This window comes from Sus scrofa, chromosome 8 (assembly GCF_054392235.1).
Source record: "Sus scrofa isolate SSC_HxYL_T2T_F1_AM1 chromosome 8, Sscrofa_HxYL_maternal_Yorkshire_Landrace_v2.0, whole genome shotgun sequence".
Classification (NCBI taxonomy): domain Eukaryota; kingdom Metazoa; phylum Chordata; class Mammalia; order Artiodactyla; family Suidae; genus Sus; species Sus scrofa.
In genome coordinates, this window is record NC_139390.1 from 122748358 (window position 1) to 122767008 (window position 18651).

The 18651-nt window shown below is 37.8% G+C and overlaps 1 protein-coding gene across 10 annotated transcripts in view; it reads left to right on the top strand.

Moving 5' to 3' along the window:
- Nucleotides 1-18651, top strand: part of PPA2 (inorganic pyrophosphatase 2) — an 84626-nt gene that overhangs the window by 14894 nt on the left and 51081 nt on the right. For 6 of the 10 annotated variants that reach the window (XR_014813264.1, XR_014813265.1, XR_014813267.1 and 3 more), the window contains exons 2-5: nucleotides 1988-2052; nucleotides 6255-6299; nucleotides 11767-11820; nucleotides 13192-13311. Coding sequence is in view for 6 of the 10 variants with exons in the window: in XM_021101713.2 (XP_020957372.1) it covers nucleotides 1988-2052; nucleotides 6255-6299; nucleotides 11767-11820; nucleotides 13192-13311 (284 nt within the window). In the remaining 4 variants the exon portion in view is untranslated. The remainder of the gene's footprint in view (nucleotides 1-1987; nucleotides 2053-6254; nucleotides 6300-11766; nucleotides 11821-13191; nucleotides 13312-18651) is intronic. The other 4 variants (XR_014813266.1, XM_021101714.2, XM_084973285.1 and 1 more) reach the window with 1 other exon arrangement.

An 18651-nucleotide genomic window follows, 5' to 3' on the forward strand; every position in this document is an offset into this window, starting at 1 on the left:
CAATTAAGGGATGTCTTTTTTTTTTTTTTTTAAGATATAATAGACTACACGTAATAGATTACATAGTAGACTACAGTATAGTGTAAATGTAATTTGTATATTTGCTGGGAAACCAAAAGTTTGTGTGATCGCTTTATTGTGCTATTAGCTTTTACAGTGGTCTGGAACCAAACCCACAGTTTCTCCGAGGTATGCCCAGACCCATTACTTATTTTATTACTCACCTTGTCCCAGCTTTGGCCTTTGGGAGCTCTTTCAGGTTGGTTCCCTTTCCCTTTGACCTCCAACCGTTTGTTTTTTGAGGACTTGACTGGTTTCTGGTACTACTGGATATTCAAGGATCATCTTGTGTGTTCTTTGCCCCAGCCTTAGGATTAGCCCTTCTTCAAGAAGCTCTAGTTCTTTTTGGAGAACGGTATCTAGAAACCAAGATTTGGTGCTAGGTATACTCATTGCTACTGGGGTGCCAGCCATTTGATTTATTAAAATATCTTTAAAGTTAAATTGGAAAAATATGCCAAAGAAGAAGCAGGCCAGAAGTAAAACATACTCTGATGTGGGAAATTACAAAGTGAAAATTTTCTATGGCCATGTTAAGTCCAGCTTTTGGAATCATAAATTTTAAGAAAAGTACATATTGGGTTCTTGTATATTATTTAAATAATATGTAGTTTTAAAGCTATTTTAAATACACATTTCAGTATGCAATGAGGTAAAATGGTTTCTGTTGTCAAAGTTTGTTTTTGTTTTAAGCTTACCTTATTAGTATTCTTTTCATTTTGAGTGGAACAAATGATTTCTTTTAACTTGGTGGTTGAACTTTTGCTCATGTGGATTGTAAGTGAAAATTGAGAATTCTGTTGTTAGAGATCTCTTAGGGAAACTGACATCAGTTTTAATCCAGTTCAATCATTAATAAGTCTCTTTTCAAAAGTAAGGTGTTTTTGGTTTGGGTTTTTTTTTTTTAGGACTGCACCCACAGCTTATGGAGATTCCCAAGCTGGGGGTCTAATCGCAGCTATAGCTGCTGGCCTACACCACAGCCACAGCAACGCCAGAGCCAAGCCGCATCTGTGACCCACACCACAGCTCATGGCAACGCCAGTGTGTTAACCCACTGAGCCAGGCTGGGGATCGAACCCGCAACCTCATGGCTTCTAGTTGGATTTGTGTCTGCTGCACCATGAAGGGAACTCCAAAAGTAAGACTTTTGATATTTGGTGTTTTGTTCTAATTTAGACATTTTCTGCTTTGGATATTTAAGCCTCAGGAAGAAGTAAATGGTTTCCTCAACACAAATATGGTGGATTTGGTGTGTACAGTAGTCCCCCTCATCTGTGGTTTTGTTTTCCACCATTTCAGTTATACTTGGTCAACTGTGGTCTGAAAATATTAAATGGAAAACTTCAGAAATATTTCATAAGTTTTAAATTGTACACCACAGTGTTCTGAGCAGCATGGTAAAATCTGGTACTCTCCTGTCTTATCCTGCTTTGTCCCTGTCTTGGGCATGAGTTATCCTTTATCCAGTCTTAGTAGATATCATCGGCCGTCAGGCCAGCTGCCCAGGTGTCAGAGAGCTTGTGTTCAAGTAACTCTTAACTTACTCAATAATGGTTCCGAGGTGCAAGAGTAGTGATTCTGGTGGTTCAGGTATTCTCTTACTGTGCCTAATTCATAAATTAAATTTTATCATAGGTATGTGTGTAGGAAAAACATATTAGAATTGGATACTATCCACAGTTTCATCCATCCATCGAGGGTCTTGAAATGTATCCCATGTAAGTAAGCTGGGACTGCTCTTTTTCTTCTGTTCACCAGATTGGAGCAAGTTTTAAAAGTTGAATTAAACTTGAAATTGGGAGTTAAAGTTAATTTTTAAACAACATTAAAAACTTAAAATTTAAAAGTGGATAAAAGTATAATTGCTCTAAAAACCAAGATGGTCCACTGCTTTAATTCTTTGTGTTTTTGTTTTCCTCTGCAGAGAATGTAGCTGGTCACTACATTTCCCCGTTTCATGATATTCCTTTGAAGGTGGACTCTCAAGAGGTATTGTTTTAACTTGTTTGGGGCATGAAAATGTGCAATTCTAATATCACCATAAAATGCTTTTTGGAAGCATCTCGACAGGAAGGAATTTGGTTGGGAATCAAGAAGGAGAATGAAAGTATAATAACAGGATTATAAGCCTCCTTCATGAATTAGACTTGGGATAAGAATAGAATTCTTGCAGAAGGACTTGGGGGCAAAGAGGTCTTAGTAGCCCATAAAGCTTAGAATTTGGTAGAATATAAAGATTTAAGGTTAAGAATTTAGGTTGACAAGAGGATTATTTTAAATAATAATAATAAGTAGTGGTAATAATTAAATAGCTAACACTTGTGGATTATTTTCTATTTGCCAGCCACCATGTAATGTATGTCTTTTTATTATAATCCTTGTGAGTTGCTATTATTATCCCCAAGGACACTGGAGCTAAAGGCTTGTTGTTGACTTGTCTAAGGTCACACAGCTGGTAAGTGAGAGAAGCAGGTTTTGATCTGTCATTTCAGATCACAGTGTTTATGCTCATTAACCGCTCTGCCAAACAGATGCTAAAAAAATAAAGTTGGAAAATGGTATTCTTTGAATAGCTATTCTTTTAGAACCTGAAATTACGTGACAGGTGTGAGGGCGGAAAGGATGTAGGTTGCGGGGGTGGGAGATCTGCTGCTGAAGGTAGAGATAGCAGGGGCTCAGAATCACTGGATCGGTCTGGGGGCTCTGGACTGGGGCGAGATGTCGTAATTGGTAGCTGATGTTCATAATCAGCACGACATTGGAAGCACTTTCCTTAACATCCCAGTGGTTAATAGGTGTATTTCATTACCAGATTTAGTAGGGGGACAGCTGTAAAGTAAATAACCAGGCTTCCATTCCGGGATGAGATTCTGTGGGTCTGATTAGTAGGGTTGGGTTTTCTAGAACTGTCAGAAGTTCAGTGTGGGTGCAGAGGCCAGAGAGGAGGTGAAAGCTGCCTCAGATGCAAGGCTGCTCTGGCCTTTCTGGTGTTACCCCAGGGGCCAAAGCTTGGTGCGGTGCTAAGGTTGTGGAATGCTGAAGTGGGATTTATGAAGGGCTGGACTGTCCATAACGATGGCAGTAGGAAGAATGATATTGAGGATTTATTGAGTGCTCCCAGGGCTTACCTCAGCACTGTGCTCAGAGCTGGACTTAGGTTATTTCAGTGTGTCCAAGGCTACTGTTACTACCCTTATTTTGTTAATGAAGTTAAAAACCTTGCCCCTGGTCACAAATCTGGTTTGTTACAGAGGTGAGATTTGAACTTAGGTACTCTAACTCTGTATCCTTTTTTTTTAAACATTTTGTCAGGCTTTATTTTATTTATTTTTTTAAGTTTTATTTTCTTCAAGCTTTATTTTAAATGATAGCAGACTTGAGGTCAAGAAGAAAATAGATAATGGTGCCTTGATACAGTTTTTTTAAAAAAAAGGAAAGATATTTTATTCTAAACTATCATTTACAAACACATTTAAACTGTAGTCATTTCCTATAATGTCTGTTGAATTTTCTATAAATAATTCTCCCAGAAAGAGCCAAGGAAAAGGATGCTCGGCAGCAGGGTACCCTGTGTTCTACAAAGCCTGCATCTTAACTGCTCTTGTGTAACCTTTCCAGCTCACTACTTTTAAGGAGTTTTCGGCTAAAGGACAGGGAGTCATATAATCTGGAGAGAAAGAAACCAGTGAGAAACCAGTGAGAAAGAAACCAGTGAGAGGACAGAGAGTGTGTGGAGTGTTGGGGTGAGGGGGGGGTTGTCCTTGCCTTTTATTTTCTTATGGTCGGTGAGATATCCAACCTAAATATCTCCCATCTCCCAGCACCTCCCTTTGATTTCAGCCAAAAATGTATGCATTCACCTATTTATCTGTTCATTAATTTTATGCATTCAGTGAACAGTCATTGCATGTTTATTATGAGCCAGACAGTATTCCAGGCACTAGAGCTACAGTGATGAATAAGATAGAGTTCCCACTCAGCTGGAGGAGACTAAGAATCCGAAACATAAACAAGTCAATCAGCCATTGTTAAGTGCTAGAAAACTAGAACAGGGTAATGAAGGCAGGAGTCACTGGTGGATGCTCCTTCATATGGGGGTGTACCATGACAGAATCTGTGTACCCAGTAACAACAGTGATGATAACATTTGGGGGAATCTTGTAGTAGGTAGGGGTAGAGATGGAACAGAGTAGGCTAGAAACATCTCAGTGGGCATAATATTCTGCCTAAAGAGAATGGGTTTGGGGGAATATGAGATTTGAAGTTATGAAAAATTGAGGGCAGTAGGAAAGGACAAAATATAACAGGTTATGCTAGTGAATTTGGGGCATCATGAGATTGGTATACACAGTGTTTGTGTAAATAGCTTTCCCTCATTCTCAGTTGTGATGAGAACTGTTGCCCCGTATACTTTGGGATGTGGTATTTTAGGAACAGAAATAATGTTTCAGGACTTACTTGGAATAATTAATTTTCTCTTTGCTTTGTTTCCTTCATTAGTCGTTTTGGTGTGTAAAAGTTATGTATAATGTGAGCATTTGTGAATGGCATAATTTTTCTCCCCAACCCACCACATACTCTGTTTTAATTTAAAAGTGCTTGATGGAGGCAGAGTAATCACACCTTGGTGGAATTCACAGGCAGGAGGTGCAGCCCAGTACTTTCATGGCTTGTTAGTCACACTCCCTGGAGTTCCATTTCAATAATGAAATGACTGTTTTAAGCATAATCACTGGAAACTGCCAGTCTTTCCTTAAAGACGGAAAAGAGCCTTGGCCGATTTTATAAAAACTAGGAAAATATACTTGAAAGAGCTTTAGCTTTCCTGATAATTTGTTTTATGAAACACTTTGATGCTCATGCATTGGGGATGCAAATGCTGAGAAAAAAATGAACTGGGCAGTTGGTAGATTCTCTTGAATGAGGTTTCTGAACTGGAATGTTTATACAATAGGCATATTTTCATTACTTTGCAGTCAGTGCAGCTGTATTCTTTCATGAAATATTACAATCATAAGTTTCTTTTTTTCCTCTCTTTTTTTTTTTTTTTTTTTTTTTGTCTTTTTAGGGCTGCACTTGCAGCCTATGGAGCCTCCCAGGCTAAGGGCTGAATCTGAGCTACAGCTGCCAGCCTGTATACCACAGCCACAGCCACGCAGGATCTGAGCCATCTCTGTGACCTAGACCACAGCTCACTGCAATACTGGATCCTTAACCTACTGAGCAAGGGCAGGGATTGAACCTGCATCCTCATGGATGCTAGTCAAATTCGTTTCCACTGAGCCACAATAGGAATTCCCATTAGTTCCATTTTTAAATTGAAGTGTAGTTGATTTACAGTGATTCGGGTGTACAGCAGAGTGATTCAGTTTTTTATACATACACAGACACATATATTCCTTTTCAGATTCTTTTCCATTATAGATTATTACAAGATACTGAGTATAGTTTCCTGTGTTACACAGTAGGTCCTTGTTATTTATCTGTTTTATTTATGGTAATGTGTATCTGTTAACCCCGGACTCCTAATTTATCCCTCCCCCCCTTTCCCTCTTGCTAACCACCAGTTTGTTTTCTGTTTTTGTGAGTCTATTTCTCTTTCGTAAATGAGTTCATTTGCATCATTTTTTAAGATTCCGTATGTATATAAGTGATATCATATGATATCTGCCTTTGTCTGACTTTACTTAGCATGATAATTCCTAGGTCCATCTATGTTGCCGCAAATGGCATTACTTTATTCTTTTTTATTGCTGAGTAATACTCCTGTGTGTGTGTGTGTGTGTGTGTGTGTGTGTGTATACCACATCTTCTTTATACATTCAGCTGTTGATGTACATTTAGGGTGCTTCCATGTCTTGGCTCTTGTGCTGTTATGAATATCGGGGTGCATGTGTCTTTTTGAATTAAAAGAGTTTTCTTCCGTTCTGGATACATACCCAGAAATAGGATTACTGGATCACCTGGTAGTTCCAGTTTTAGTTTCTTAAGGAACCTCCATACTCTTCTCCATAGTGTCTACACCAATGTACATTCCCACCAGCAGTATAGGAGGGTTCCCTTTTCCCCACACCCTCTCCAGCATTTATTGTTGGCAGACTTTTTGCTTATGGCCATTCTGGCTGGTGTGAGATGGTACCTCATTGTAGTTTTCATTTGCATTTCTCTAATAACCATCTTTTCTTTTATAGGAAAATGGCATTCCTACAAAGAGAGCACGAAATGATGAATATGAGGTATATCTAAAGGTTTTTATTTGTGTGTCTCACTTTTGTTATCGTTTAAAGACTTTGATGATAATTTGCATTGTAAAGTGCTTCTGAATTATTCTCACTTGCAAAACTTGCATGTGCATTCTGAAGTTTTTCTTCTAGTATCTCTTTAAGGCAGCCAGGGACAATAGTGCCATTTCACTTTTTTCCTTGTGGTAAAATATACGTAACATAATATTTATCACTATTGCACACTTTTTACGTATATAGTTCGGTGACCTTAAGCACTGTAACATGTTGTACAGCCATCACCACCATCCATCTCCAGAACTTCATCTTCTCAAACTGAAACTCTGCACCCATTAAGCAATCATTCTCCATTTCCTCTTCCACCCACCCCCTGGTTGCCACTATGAATCTGTCTATTCTAGGTACCTCTTTGCCATTTCACTTTATAAATGGTGAAAAATCAGAGAGAATCATGAAGTGAAGGCAGATTTTATTTATCGAGGTAGATGGTCTAAACTAAAGGTACTCTATAAAAATTGGTCAGTTTATTATCTTTTCATCGTAAGGAAAATGATGGTTTGAGAGGCTCTTTTAGGATCCAGGAACAAGTTTTTGAGGGGTAGAGGCAAAGAAGAAAATAGTTATACCAGCTATATGCTAAAAGAAATATATTCTAAATATATTTTTCAAACATGTGACTATCAAACTCTTAATAGTTCTTGACTTAGGACCAGAACCTTTGACCAATGTCTGTCATCCCATCTCTTGCTGTTGATGCCTTTTTATCTTGCTGATTACAGGCGACTTTCCCTGCCCTCTTTCTTAGCCTTCTTTTCCTTTCCAACCTTATGGCCGTCTAGACTTTAGTCTGGCTGAAACTTAAGACCCCAGCTTTTGACTCTACTTCCAAACATAGCCCTGGGGCTATTTAATTCCTAACACCTTTGCCTGCCCTGCATCCTTCATTCATTTATTTTCCTAAACTGGTGTTTGTCAAAATGGTCCTTAAGCCATCTACATTGGAACCACTTAGGGGGCTTGTTAAATTCAGAATCCTAACCCATTCCATATTTACTAAATCAGAATCTCTGCTTGATGGGGACTGGTTAGTCTATATGTTTAACAACTGGTGCAGGGCATCCCATACATACTGAAGTTTGAGAACTACTGCTCTAGATGTTGGGTAAATAGAGGTTTAGGGGCTCAAGTTTTTATAGATTCCTGGAGGCTTTGTGTGTTAATCTGGAAACAGTTGTTTTAGAGAAAATGTACTAAGTAATACAGCCAACTTAAAGCTTAATTCTTAGAACATAGTGTATGTGTCAGAGACTACTTGATTTGAGGGGGTTTTGTTTGTGGTTTGTTTTTTTAATTCTCTCCTATTCTGTTTCTATGAGTTTGGCTTTTAAAAATTTTTAAGATTCTACATACAAGTGGTGCCACACGGTATTGGTCTTTCTCTGTCTTAATTGCAGTGAAAATATTCTCCAGGTTCTTCCATCCTGACAAAAAGGGCAAGATTTCCATCTTTACTCATTCTTTTTTGTTTTTGTTTTTCTTTTTAGGGCCACACCTACGGCATGTGGAAGTTCCCAGGCTAGGGACACAATGCCAGATCCGAGCCATGTGTGCGACCTACACCACAGCTCATGGCAGTGCCAGATCCTTAACCCACTGAGTGAGGCCAGGGATTGAACCCCTCTTCGCATGGGTACTAGTTATGTTTGGTATTGCTGAGCTACAATGGGAACTGCCTGTTCATTCATTTTTGACAGGTACTTAGGTTGTTTTTAATGTCTTGACTGTTGTGGAATAATGCCATAATGGGAGTTCCCATTGTGGCTCAGCAGTAATGGACTCAGCTAGTATCCATGAGGACTCGTGTTCTGTCCCTATTCTTGCTCAGTGGGTTAAGGATCCAGCATTGCCGTGACCTGTGGTGTAGGTCGCAAACCAGACTTGGATCCTGTGCTGCTGTGGCTGTTGTGTAGGCTGGCAGCTGCAGCTCCAGTTTGACCCCTAGCCTGTGAACTTCCATCTGCTGTGGGTATGGCCCTAAACAGACAAAAATAATAACAATAATAGGCATAGGAGTGCAGATATCTCCTCAATATTCTGTTTTCATTTCCTTCAGATATATATCCCAAACTGGGATCACTGGACCATATGGTAGTGCTAATTTTAATATTTTGGGAAACCTCCATGCTGTTTTCCATTGTGGCTGCACCAATTTATATTCTCACCAATAGTGCCCAAGGGTTCCCTTTTTTCTACATCCTTGCCGGTACTTGTTAGTTCTTGATTTTTTGATGATGGTCATTCTACTGTATAGGGATGAGCTGGTATCTCATTGTGTATTTGTATTTCCCTCATTGATTAGTATTTCCCTGGTGATTAATGTTGTTGGCCATCTGTGTATCTTCGTTGAAAAATTGTCTACTCAAGACCTGTGTTCATTTTTTTTTTTTTTTTTTTTTTTTTTTTGTCTTTTGTTGTTGTTGTTGTTGCTATTTCTTGGGCCGCTCCCGCGGCATATGGAGGTTCCCAGGCTAGGGGTTGAATCGGAGCTGTAGCCACCGGCCTACGCCAGAGCCACAGCAACGCGGGATCCGAGCCGCGTCTGCAACCTACACCACAGCTCACGGCAACGCCGGATCGTTAACCCACTGAGCAAGGGCAGGGACCGAACCCGCAACCTCATGGTTCCTAGTCGGATTCGTTAACCACTGCGCCACGACGGGAACTCCCCATGTGTTCATTTTTTAATCAGATTGGTTTTTTGCTGTTGAGTTGCATGAATTCTTTACATATTGTGGATATTAACTCCTTAATAGATATATGACTTGCAAATAATTTCTAACATTCCATAGGTTGCCTTTTCATTTTGTTGATGGTTTGCTTTGCTATACAGAAGCTTTTTAGTTTAATATAACCTCACTTATTTATTTTTGCTTTTGTTGCCTTTGCTTTTAGGGCCAAATCTAAATTTTTTATATATATATATATATTTTAAGAGTTAGGAAAAAAAAAAAAAAGGAGTTCCTGTTGCGGCTTAGTGGTTAAAAACTCGAAGAATATCCATGAAGTTGCAGGTTTGATCCCCAGTCCTGCTCCATGGGTTAAGGATATGACGTTGCTGTGAGCTGTAATGTAGGTTGCAGATGTGGCTTGGATCTGGCGTTGCTGTGGCTGTGGTGTAGGCCTGTGGCCACAGCTTCAATTCAGCCCCTAGCCTGGGAACCTCCATATGCCATAGGAGTGGCCCTTAAAAAAAAAAGAAAAAAGAAAGAGCATAGAAAGGTGATTTTCTCTCATTTTTCCCTCAGGTATGTAAAATCTACTGACTACTTTTTTGTATCTTATTTTCTGCAATAAAAATGGAAGGGAGAAATAGAACTGAAGGAGGTAGTAAATGTCCCTGACACACACCCAACTTTCTAATTGAATTGTGTGCCCTTGTAGCATTTGTCATTTTCTAATAAACTTCAGCTGGCCATTTTTCATTTGTAATTAACGCTAACCTTAGGAAAACCAGACTGACACTGGCTTTAAAAAATTACAGGTCATGGTGCATTTTAGCCAGAGAGAAGAAAAGCAGGCTGGAAATACACCCTTAATGATTGGGAACAAGTGGCGAGGGAGAGTGTGGTTAGCAAGCTTAAGATTCAAACCTGAGCCATTGTTCTTTTGGCCTAATTCAAGTGTCTGTGAGTGGGTTTGGTAGGTGGTGTTGTGTAAAAGGGTTGTCACTAGCTTTGTCTTCTCTGTCACCTCTGAGGGTTCATCTGCATGCATTTGTTCTCCTACAGCCAGACTTTCAGGGATGAATAAATTATGTGAACAGCTGCCATTTACTTCTGTTTTTCTTTTTAACAGCTACTTCAGACATATTTAAACAGGTGCTGGGGTACCTCATGAAAGAGCATGGAAAATGAAACATAACAGCAGGGCTGTGTATAAGGTGGCTAAGATAGGCATGAGACATCCTTCTAAGGAGCGATTGTTGAGAATTCATTCTCAGCTTTGTTCTTTATCTCATTATGAGCATGCAGTTTTGTCGTAGGGGAACTCCTAGCCTTATCTTCAAAAACTTAAAACCATCGTTACTTCTGTGGCTCGATATATATTTACACTTAATTGTATATATTGCATTCTTTGAATTAATAGCATCCATGTTTCACTAAGAAAGCCTCAGATATTGTTTAGCAGTGCTCTAAACCAGAAATTCTCAACTCTGGCTGAGAATTAACATTGCTTGGAAAGCTTTTAAAGCTAAATAACGCCCTGACTCCACTCTAGAACCATTGAATTCAAATATGTGGGAGGTGGGGCTCTAGGAATCCTTTTTCTTTTTTCAGTGGTTTAAAGCTCTCCAGGTGATTTCAAAGTGTGAAAATAAATTGAAAAATCACAATTGAGAATAAATATCTTTAATCATTGCTTCTCAAATGATCTGTGATGAAGGACTGATTTTTTTTATTTGTTTATTTCTAATCTGTTGTGAACTGATACTCTAAAAAATACATTTGAAATGAATCATTAGAAAAGTATGATTTAAGTTGCAGATTTTTATTATTAGGTTCAACAGTCATAAAAATTTTTTCATCAAGTTGCTGTAAAAGTTTCTAAATGAACCAGTAACAATCAACTTGCCGATTATCCCTGGGCTATGACCACACTGGGAGTAAGACTGTTTTAAACCATTGCTTTGATGCGTTGTTAGTTACTGATATTAAAATGGCATGCTAGTCATCTTTAACTGTAAGACCTTCTCTTTGCAAGGCTACTACCGTAGGAAATTATTTTTACTCACCATTGACCTGGCATCTCCTTTGTTTTAAGGACTCTGCAAAGTTCAGAAATGGTGGAAAGAAGCACTGGTCTTAGTAACTGTAGGGAACCAGATCACCAGATATGCAAGCTAAGCTTTGAAACTCACCATAAACTTCATAACTACCTGTATCAATAGCCTTAATTTTATATTATGAGCACAATAACTTGGATTTTTATATTATAACTTTCAAAATCTTTTACTTCATCATTGTCTGTATTTTCATTTAAAGTATGTAATTGATCTTCGCATCAGCCTAGTGTGGGCTGAGGATGGAGATGGTCGCACTTCCTTTGTAGACTGGCTCTCGCTCCTATTTCACTTGGAAAATAAAAATTGAAACAAGGTTCTTGACTCCTTTCTAGTTCTGTCTTTACTCTGAAAAGGTATTTCCAGAAATGTAACAACGTCTAACCCTGTGCAGCAGTGGTCAAGCGACATGATCAGGTTTAAATTCTGTTGTGTTTTAACAACTTCTCTAATTTTTTAGAAGGAATTTAAGACATAGGCAGACATGTGATGCAGATTCTAAACGTTTTCTGTCGGGGGGGGAACTAAAGCATTTATTTTCATGCAGGAGATAAGTGAAAAAAATAAAGGATAAGTAAAATTTAAAAAATTTTCTCTTTGTTGTTTTTTTTTTAATTGCAGAATTTGTTTAATATGATTGTAGAAGTACCTCGGTGGACAAATGCTAAAATGGAGGTATGGGAATAGTCTATTAATATCAAATGGAAATGAAAATTAATAATGATATAAAAACTTTGTTTCAAGTTGTTTGCCATAGTATTTTGAATTTGGCATGGTTGACAAACTTCTTTATACTGAAAACATTCTTGTAAACTTTGAATCTAATTTCAAAGAGCAAAATACTATTCAAAGCCAAATTTTATACTCTAAAGAGAGTGTTTTCTATTTTTTGCCTCTCTAGTTTATTATACACATATTTATGTAGTTTTCCTTGATTCTGCTGTCTTTGACAAATATTTTCAAGATTTTCTAAAGTAGCTTCTGAGATGTGTTTTGTTCATAGACACAACTGAAACATACTGTTTGGGGCTGGTGGCAAATTTGGTTTTGGAGACTTGATTCTCCATTAGATTTTATTTTACTCTACCAGGAATGAAGGCATTTTCCTGGCCATCTCTTAATATCTAAGAGCATCAGTTGTTCCCCTGGTTAGCTTTTTTGTTGGTTTGTTTATATCTTTCCACGAGACAACCTATCATGAACTTCCTTTTTGCTACTATTTCATCTTCAGTTAGGTAAGATGCCTTATAGTTCTGAGTAAAATTTAGTTTATGGCACTTCGTTTAAATATTCTATAACTTTGAATGTGATGACAAGTATTATTTCAAGTGTTTAAGTTTAGGGTTGTTATATCAGTATCCATTTTTCAGATTTTATATTTGGAACATTGTCAGTAATTTCACCAAGTCCTGGTAGAATTTTTTTTATTAATATTTTAATAGGAAAAAGTAAAGACATTAGATTCTTCTTTTGTTCTTGCTTTAGGTATAGTGTTTTATCATTCTGACTACTTTGTACCTCAGTTGGGTACAGGATCAAGAATCTGCAAGATCTTACCTAATTTGTTTGTTCATTTGAATACGGCTTCAGTAATTTTTTGTTAACTTTATAGGATTGATTTTTTTTTTTTCTTTTTGCATGGCAGTTTGGATGTGTTTGAAAGGTAACTTTGAAATGAAATCACTTGGTGAAAATCTTCATTATAGATTGATGGTAGCAAGCCTGAGATTAGTAATAAAAAGCAAGTTGATTCATCCTTAGTCTTTTATCAATTCAGTAGTTTTTATTATTGTGTTAGAAATAATTAGTGCATAAATAATAGAATACCTAAATATATAATCTGGTATTTCCTTTCTAGACAGTTTTAAAAATACAGACTGATAAATAGAAAAAAAGAGCTGGCTTAATTTATTTTCAGGTATCTTTGATCATTGAGTTGGAATATGAATATTTAGTCTGATAATGGCAGATTTAAAAAACAGTATTTAAATGTAGAATTAATTATCTCTTATTCCCCTTACCCCCTTTTTTCCATGCTCTGCTCAGATTGCCACGGAGGAGCCATTGAATCCCATTAAACAAGACGTAAAGAATGGCAAGCTTCGCTATGTGGCAAATATCTTTCCTCACAAGGGTTACATATGGAATTATGGTGCCCTCCCTCAGGTAACATTTTTGTTATAATGGTCAAACTTCTCTGTCTTCTGAAAAAATTGCCTTGTAAATCCTTTGAACTGCTTGAATTTAAATTGATTCTGAGAACAGGTCAGTGTGAGAGATTTGTAAATTAAAAAAAAATTTAATGTGAAGTTTTATTGTATCAATAAATTTCTTTTTCAAACTCTGTGTCTGTACTGAAGTTCTTGTAGTTAGGCATATAGAACACTCATATTTGGCATTTTGGACACATTTCTTTTGGGAGTGCTTGGCAATTAAGAGTCAGTGAAAAATGTTCTATCTCCTTTTTCTACAGTCATTTCTTTGAGTGTGAAAATTATGTTTTTATATACATTCATATATGATAGTATAATTTTGTTTTTTAAACCTTAACAGATGAACCTTTTAAATTATTAACTCTTTCAATGCTGTATAGCAGACATTGACAGAACATTGTAAATCAACTATAATAAAAATTTTTTAAAAATGAATAAATTATTAACTTTTTCAGAGCTCACTGTGAATTGAATTAGGCAACTTAATTATGTACTCTTATAAACTTACAAGTTTTAAGTGGGAAGCAGTGAAAAGAATGGCCAGGTAATGGTAAAGTGGCATTGCTAGTAGAGAGTAATACTTACTATTTACTTTTCTTCATTTCTTATCCCTTTTTATTTTCTCCTTGTGTTTCCTCACTCCTGGGAAGTGGTAACTCCTTCCAGATTATTTAGGGAGTGAAAGTCAGAGTATGCAGAGTCAAAAGTCTAGGTTTTGGGACAGAGAAATTTCTGCCTTGATGTTTAATAAAAGCCATTAGAGCATCTGTCTATCTGGATATTTAATTTTTGTATTTTAATTTTATTTATTAATTTTATATTCATGAAATTCCAAGATGCTTTTCAGGAAGTATCTGAGCAAAGGGGGTCTTGCCTTATCCAACTCTGAAAAACAGCTGCCCATGTAGAATAAACATTCACAGGAAAAGAAAAAACACAATTGTGTTCTAAAGACTCAGGCTGCCTTTGATGTAGACCACCCACGTGGTTACATTCTTGCTTAAAACAGGCACTTCTAAAATGATGTGCTGAGAATGTCTGTTGAAACCAAGGCGGGCTTTCTGACTCCCCAGGTGCCTAAGTAGACTTTCTGTTTGACTTAGCAGTGAAAGGGCAGGAACATTTTTGTTAAGCTTCAGGGATACTGTCTGTAGGAGAAGCTGTATATGGATGAGGGGAAGGCCAAGCAAGCCATTGAATTAGACAGAGACAAAAACAGAGCCATAAAATGGAGAGTGGGCAGAGGATAAACTAAAGTTCATTTCATTAAACGTTCATTAAGGCTTTATGTGCAAGGCAGTGTATTAGGTGCTGAGTGTACAAAGAAAAATGAGATATAAATAGAAGATCGAGGCAACTTAGTAAGTGACTGAGAATGTGGATTTTGGAGCCAGCTTGCCACTTACTAGTCATGTGACCTTGGGCAAGTTCCTCTGTCTTTCTGAACCTCACTTTCTTCACCTGTAAACTAGATGATAAACCACCTACCGCACTTGGCCCTGTTGAGGTTAAATGAATTCTTGCATGTTCATCTTAGAATAATGCCTGATGGATAGTGATCACATTATTTTTGCTACTGCTAGTACTTTTATTATTATTATATGATCTTTTTTCTAAAATAATTTATAATCTCTGGGGATGGGGTGATCAACATCAAACCAGCTCTTACAGTGGAACATAATAGATACTACTGACTCACCTGCTTGTTCTAAACTTTTGTAGTTTATTTATTTGAAGTCCTGGCAGATTTTTGTACTCCTCTGAATGTGTTTGAATTTTCAAGATGCCCTCACCTTGCTGTTGTGTTAGCCTGTTAGGTGCAGTAGTTCTTCTTCACTGGCAGCGGAGTTAGATTGCAGCCAGCTCTTAGTGCACCCAGTGTTCACCACTGCCTCCCCAAATTCATACCCCACCCAGCATCCAAAACACTGTTTTTGCCCATATGAGAACCTTCTAATGGTTTCCTATTGCTGAAAGGACCAAATAGAAAGTTCCCAGTGGGGCTCCTCCACTCCGCATGTTCCGGCCCTCATCTTGCAACGTTGGTCCTTCCTCCCTTCTGTTCACCACAGTGGCATCCTCAGTGTTCCTGGTTTCCTTGTTCTGTTTCCACATCAGCCCTTCCTTCCCAGAGTTGTTCATTCATTCGGCGCACATTTTTGAGTACCTGATATTTGCCAGGCCATGTTCTAATTACTGGAGGTAAAGGTACTGATAAAAGAATAAAAGTAACAAAAAGGTATTTGGGGCTTTTATTCTGGACAGAGAGAAAATAAAATGAAATAAAATAAAATAAAATAAAAATAGTACATCACATGGTAGAAAGTGTGTTGGAGAAAAATAAAGCAGGGAGTGGGACTAGGATCGTTGGGGTCGTTGCTGTCTGGAGAGGGAGGGAGAAGGCCTTGGTGAGGAGGTGTTGTCTGAGTGGAGACCTGAAGGAAGTGAGAAGGTGTTAACTTAGTGACGATCTGAGAGTGTGTGAGGCCATGGGGCCGGCAAGGGGAATCCAACAAGAAAGAGCAAGTAGAAAGGTCCTGAGGTGGAAGGAGGCCTCGTGTGTCGGGGTGACAGAAAGGAAGCCAGCCAGGGTGGCTAGAATGGAAGTGAGGAGGAGGAAATAGACCTGTTTTTTTTTGTTGTTGTTTTTTGGTTTTTTTTTTTTTTGCTGTTTTTAACCAGAGGTCTTTACTATCTTTTTTTTTTTTAATTTAAAAAAATATTTAATTTATTTTTCTACTATCTTTTAAAACCCAAACTGATGTTGTGTGTGTGAGTTTGTGCGTGTTAGTCTTCAGCAGAAGAATGCATTGTAGATGGTGTAGAAGTTATATACCAAACAAAGATGACGACATCGCTTCATGCTTATAAACAGTTGAAGTTAGGCTAGTTGTTTCTGGACAAGGTAAGTGGACCTCATACCTTTTGGCTTCATTGTCAATGTTGAGACGGAGTGAGCCTGCTGAAATGAAAGCCAGTCCCTGGTCCCCTTTACATTGTTGGTCTCATGTCCTGCTTCTCCTTGTCCTCCTGCTCGCTCACCCACACTGGCCCTCTCGCCATTTCTCGTTCTCTGGGCACGTTCCGGCCTCAGGCCTTTACACTCACTGTGTCCTCCAGCTTGGTACACCTCCAGGTGTGCATGTGACCTGCCCTCCTAAATGTTTGCATCTTCTTCATGATGTCTGCCCAGAACATTCTTTACAGTTTCAACCCCTGTACTCCCATGCCTCCTTCCATGCTTAATCTTTCTCCTTTTCCATTACACCTACCAACTTCTGACATGCTATATAATTTAGGTATTCATTATGTTTATTGTTCATTTCTTATAGCTAGAATGCAGTCTCCATGAGGGCAGGGATTCTGTCTATTTAGTTCACTGATGTCTTCCAACTGCCTGGTACCGAGAAGGTGATCAAAAAATATTTGGGGTATGAATGAATCCATGAATGTGCGGTGTGTTGCATTTGGTTCATAGGCATGTGTGGGTAATTGGATTTTGCTGTGCTCTTATGATTTGTCTTGTAACAGCAGGAAATTTGTTCAGAGCAGTTGCCAAGCCAACCGTGCTTGCAAGAGTGTTTAAACGGCAGAATACTGTTTAAGTAGCATCCTCTCCACTTAGCTTGAGATTGATCAGTGTGCCTTCATTATTTCAGACCTTCAGCTGTCTCAACTGTTTAACCTTAATAACTTCTGCACCAGCAATAATGCCTTCTTCATAGTGTGCGTTTGGACTGGGCAAAATGCATCTTTGTTTGTCTTCCCCCAGTTGTTCATATTTCCCACATATTATTCAAGTGTTGTAACTTTCTGCATGAATATTTAGAAGATCTGTCTGAATAATATTAAAGGACTAGAATCATTAAATTCAGGTTTTCTTCAGTCTTAATGTAATCCTGTTGTGTTTTATTATTTCGAACTTCATTAGAAATTTGGTTCATTGATCTCACATGTTATTTAGTACTATTTAGTAGCTTTATAACCTGGGATCAGCAACTCAATCTTTCTAGGCCTATTTGTTCATCCGAATCATCCTACTGCCTACCCTACAAGGTTATTGTGGTATCGAGTGAGATGATAAAAGCAAGGTTAGCCCCCTCATGAGTGCTCAGTGAGCCCCGTCAGTATCTTGATGACGACACCGCTGATACTCGTGTTAGCTGCTAATAGTGAAATGGCTGTTAAAGGCTGTTGCTCCACATTGAAGCTGGTAAAGCACAAGTGGTGGTCGAGTAGATCTCACTTCCTCTAACTCGGCTGGGAATCCCGATCAGGAGGCAGTTCTAAGGAAGCACCTATGTACGCAGCTCTGTACAATTCAGTGATTCTTTTGTTTTGGAGAGTCCAAAGGGCCAGAGCATGGTGATTACAAACGTATTGATTAGTAATTTTATAAGCTTATAAGTTATTGATCTCAAGTACCTGGGTGAGGATGAATAAGATTTCTTTTAGGCTAGATCAATAATCTGTGTATTCTGATTTATTTTCAAAGCTTTATAGTCTTCCTTTGTATGAGTATAACATTTTATATTCTTCTTATTGATAGGTTGTTTTTAACATTTTTTAATGCTTTTCCAAGGGTCCATGCTAAAATTTTTCTATATACATAGTGTATAAAGGTACATATTACTAGGTATATACATATGAGTCAAATTGCTAAATTGTGAGTTGCACACCTATTTTACTTGACTGGGTATTCCCAAATTGTTTACCAAAAAAAAAAAAGTTGTAAGAATATGCATTCCTACAAGTATTTGGCATTATCAGGTTTTTTAAGGTTTTTAAGTATTCTCATTATGGTTTTAATATGTATTTCTGTGATCAGACTGGTTATCTTTGTAAGTCAATCATGTTTCCTCTTTGTATTACCTGTTCCTGTCTTCAGCCCATTTTGTATTGAGTTGGTCTTTTTCTTATTTAGTTGTGGAAGTTATTTCTAAATTCTAAATGCCAGTCTTTTGTCACTGTTGTGAAACAAGTAATAAGATATGCAATTTGCTCTTCTGGATATTTCTTTTCCAGCTTTTCTAGTTGTTTCTTTGCTCCACTAGGGGGCGAAATTAAGGTTTTAAACTTGTCAAGACTTCTTTTCCTGGTAATTGCTTGAAATTATACTTCGAGTTAAGTTAGAAGTCATTTAGTATGACTCCCTTTTTGTAGTAAAGACCAAGTCCTGTAACTATAAATTATTAAAGGCAGGACTGGACATAGATCCAGTATGCTGTTTTGCTGATGAAGGAAATCGTAGAGAACTGGCCATAAAACTAACATTGTTATAGCTTCAGAATTT